The sequence below is a fragment of the Rhincodon typus genome, chromosome 39 (assembly GCF_021869965.1).
Source record: "Rhincodon typus isolate 14 chromosome 39, sRhiTyp1.1, whole genome shotgun sequence".
In the NCBI taxonomy this organism is placed as follows: Eukaryota; Metazoa; Chordata; class Chondrichthyes; order Orectolobiformes; family Rhincodontidae; genus Rhincodon; species Rhincodon typus.
This window is the reverse complement of record NC_063370.1, coordinates 9795752-9799687: the sequence shown is the minus strand read 5'-3', so window position 1 is coordinate 9799687 and position 3936 is coordinate 9795752. Positions and strand designations below refer to the sequence as shown.

General features: G+C 47.2%; 1 protein-coding gene across 2 annotated transcripts; it reads right to left on the bottom strand.

The window, feature by feature from the left end:
* Positions 1-2236: 2236 nt before the first annotated feature.
* On the bottom strand, positions 2237-3178 carry gemin7 (gem (nuclear organelle) associated protein 7). Of its 2 annotated transcripts, none has more exons than XM_048618385.1 (2): positions 3021-3178; positions 2237-2869 (listed from the first exon to the last, which is right to left on the bottom strand). In XM_048618385.1, the coding sequence occupies exons 1-2, from the start codon at positions 3153-3155 to the stop codon at positions 2489-2491; spliced, it is 516 nt and encodes a 171-aa protein (XP_048474342.1). In that variant the 5' UTR covers positions 3156-3178; the 3' UTR covers positions 2237-2488. The 2 variants fall into 2 exon arrangements, with proteins under 2 accessions (XP_048474342.1, XP_048474343.1); XM_048618386.1 differs by having other exon boundaries at positions 2986-3140.
* Positions 3179-3936: the final 758 nt, after the last annotated feature.

Below are 3936 nucleotides of genomic sequence, written 5' to 3'. Positions count from 1 at the left end.
TCGTCTCACCTTAAAAATGTGCCCCCTACTCTTGAAATCTCCCATCCTAGGGGAAAGACACCTACCATTAACCCTATCTATACACTTCAATTTTATAAATCTCTATAAGGGTTACCCCTCAACCTCCTATGTTCCAGTGAAAAAAGTCCCAGCCTATCCAGCCTTTCTTTATAACTCAAACCTTCCACACCTGGCAACATCCTGGTAAATCTCTTCTGAACCCTCTCCAGCTTAATAATATCCTTCCTATAACTGTGCGACCAGAACTGGACACAGTACTCCAGAAGAGGCCTCACCAATGTCCTGTACAACCTCAACATAATGTCCCAACTCTTACACACAAAGGACTGTGAAATGAAGGCAAGTGTGCTAAATGCCATGTTAACCACCCTGTCTATATGTGACGCAAACTTCAAAGAATTATGTATCTGAACCCCTAAGTCCCTCTGCTCTACAACACTACCCAAGTATTTACCATTAGGCTAGAATACTGCAAAATGAGTGGAGATACCTTGGCTTTTTGGGTCATTTGAACCAATCTGACAGTCAGGCAGGAAATGAATCTCACAGCACAAGAGGCCATTCAGTCCATCATGCCTGTACCATTGCCTTTTGTTCTCCCTACAATTTTGAATCTTTCAAACATGGGACACAAATGGAACAAAGTGTAGATCAGATAACTCCAAGGTTGGGTTCATAGTATCATTAAAAACATCTATTCCCTTCTCTGCAACATCACTCGACTTCACCTGTTTCAGCTCAAACCCTCATCTATTCCATCTGGACTGTACCATTCAAATCTACTCCAGGTTCCTCTGGAAACTTAAGAGTCAACCAAAACTCTACTGCCCTCAGCTGAACTTGCAGCAACAAATTTCAATCTCCAACACCCCTATGCTTGCTGACCTACATTGTTGCATGACTGTGAACAATCACTTTTAAAACTCTCTTCCCATATCAGACAGCATCTCTCTTTGGCTGCTCACGATGGCAAAGTGCTGGCAGTACCCAACCAGCCCACGCTTGCCACATGCTAAACACATTAGATTTGCTTCATTAGTCCAACATTAGATTCTATTCTGCGATTGGACATTTGCAAAAATTCTCATCTTCGTTTTCAAGAAAGCACAACAACCCCTCTACTTCCTCAGGAGGCCAAGGAAATTCGGCATGTCGACAAGGACCCTCACCAATCGTTATCGACACACCATAGAAAACATTCTATCTGGATGCATCACGGCTTAGTCTGGCAACTGCTCTGCCCAGGACTGTAAGAAATTACAGAAAGTTGTGAACACAGCCCAGACCATCACACAAACCAACCTTCCATCCACTTCTCGGTGCCTCGGGAAGGCAGCCAACATCATCTAAGACCCCTCCCAACCCAGTTATAGTCTCTTCCAACCTCTTCTGTCAGGCAGAAGATACACGCACAAGAACAGCTTCTTCCCTGCTGTTATTAGACTTCTGAATGGGCCTCTCAAATTTAATGCTGATCTCACTTTTTTGCGCCTTCTCTGCAGCTGTAACATTGTATTACTCACTCTGTTCTATTACCCAGCACTTTGTATGGTATGATCTGCCTGCACTGCACGCAAAACAAAACTTTTCACTGTCACAGTCACAAAGTTCTGAGGAAGGGTCACTGGACCCGAAACATTAACTCTGTTTTTTCCTTCACAGATGTTGTCAGACCTGCTGAGCTTTTCCAGCAACTTGTTTTGGTTCCTGATTTACAGGATCCGCAGTTCCTTCGATTTTTAAAACTTTTCACTGTACCTGGGTATTGACAATAATAAATCAAATTTAAAAACAAAACCCTTCGTATCCATAACCCTCCCTATCTTTGAAACCACCTTGGAACCCTCCAGGATATCAACTCAGCGGCAAAGGCTGTAAGCTCCAGAATTCCCTCCCGAATCCTCTCCGTCAATTTTCTTCTTCCCCTAAGACATCTCAAAAACCTCCTCTTTCATCGAACTTTTGCTCACCTGTCTTAACACTGCCTGACGAGGGCACAGTGACAGATTTTTCTGTATAACACATGGTTTTACTGAGTGAAAGGTGCTACTTAAATGCAGGCTGTTTTTGTTTTTAAAAACTCTGTAGATTTTAGGACGAGCACGGACTTAAAGTAGCAAAGAGTCCCCCTGTGTTTTACTGCTAGGAAGGTTGGAGGGGTTTCAGTTTTAAAGTAAAACCAGGGAACAGTAATTACAACTTCAGAAACATGCACTTATAATCCAAACCTTTATTGCATTTTGAGTACAGTTTGTTTTTAAACGAAAGATCAGTTTGTTTGAGTGACCAACACCAGTGAACTCTGTGTACCACACTTCAGTCTGTCAGTTATCCCCACCCTGAGAAAAAAGCGCAAATCCTTATATTTCTACATTCGGTTTTGTTGGTGTGGCTCAGACTTGACTTGGAATGAACCAGAGCAGTGAAAGGGGTTTAAATCTCCGTGCTCGTGAACAGTGAGGTCAGGTTAAAGGTTAAACGCATAGGCAATGATGTCTGGGCATCTCAACAGTGCTTCCTTCTGAATGCCCAGTGGCGTCTGCAAGTGAGAGACCTGGAAGTTCAGGATGTCGATGTCTGAAGCCGCGAACGTGGCAGTGACGGAGACCCTCTCGTACATAGTGAAGTCCACAGTCTTCCCCGCCATCACAATCAGGCTGCGCAGGAAGCGCTCCCGAAGGGTAGACCGCGACCGCTGCTCCTCCTTGAGGCAGCCGTTGTTTGATGCTTGGATGGAGGACGGGGCCAAGGCGTGATACCGTGGTGATGTCGGATCGAAGCCTCGGCTATGCCCGTTGGGACCCCTGGGCAGTCGTACAACTGACACCGGCGTAGCCATCTGAAGGAGCTGCGCGGGAATAAATACAGAATGCACGGGAATCAGAGGGTCAGCAGGGACTGCAATCATCATTAAACTCAGCACAAACAGACCGAGACAAGCCTTCTGTTCAAAGCTGGACATACCAACATTCACGCGTCCCTGGTAATTCCCCACTCACAGCCTCGCTTGTCCTGGAATTCCCCACGAGGGTCACTGCACTGATGGGTGTCTGAGCGCACCAGGTGAGGCAGCCAGACTGAATATAGGATCTTACTTTTCTGTTTAGTTCACTGCTAAGTTTCACTCCATTCATCCTAACCAAGGTGATGGCTTCACCCCTCCCCCCCTGCCAGTACAAACTCTCACAGACCCCTGCTAGTGTGATTCCCCACCCCCATCATTCAGACAGCCCATGGCATCCCCCTTTCCCCAAAGATTCGCAGGAGCCACCTATCATCCTACTCCTCAAAGATCTTCTTCTCAGAACTGCCTCTCTCCCACCCTCCACTCTATTCACTCCTGTGCCCCTTCCTTCACCCTCTAATCCCTCCTTCATTCCCCCTTTCCATTTCTTCTGCTCTTTCCTGCTCCCCAAACCCACTTCCCTGTTTCCCTCAACCTCCCCAACTCCAACTCTCCACACACCCCACCCCTTTTCTCCCATTTGTTCCTCTTCACTCAGTCAACCTTTCTCTCCCCTTTCTCATCCTCACCAGTCCTTGCCTTCCCACTCTCCTCTCCCCCACCATCCACCCTGTCCGCTCCACCTTTCCTCTCTCCCTTCATCTTGCCCCTTCCCACTCCCTCTTGCCTTGTCAACTGCCTCTCTCCCCTCCATTCAAATCCTGTTCTCCCACACCTCCTTCTCAATTCCACACTCCTATATTCCCCTCCATCTCTCCTTTCACCTCAACCTCCTTCTGTCCCCTTCCTTCCCCGTCATCTTTCCTTCTCCTTTCTTCCATCCCTGTTTCCTTCCTTCCAACCTCCTCCTTATCTCACCCCTCCGTTCTCTTCTCTTCCTTCCTCCCAGTCCCTCTCCTCCTGCCCTCTAACCTCCCACCCGACTTCTCATATCCCCCCCCCCCCCCCCC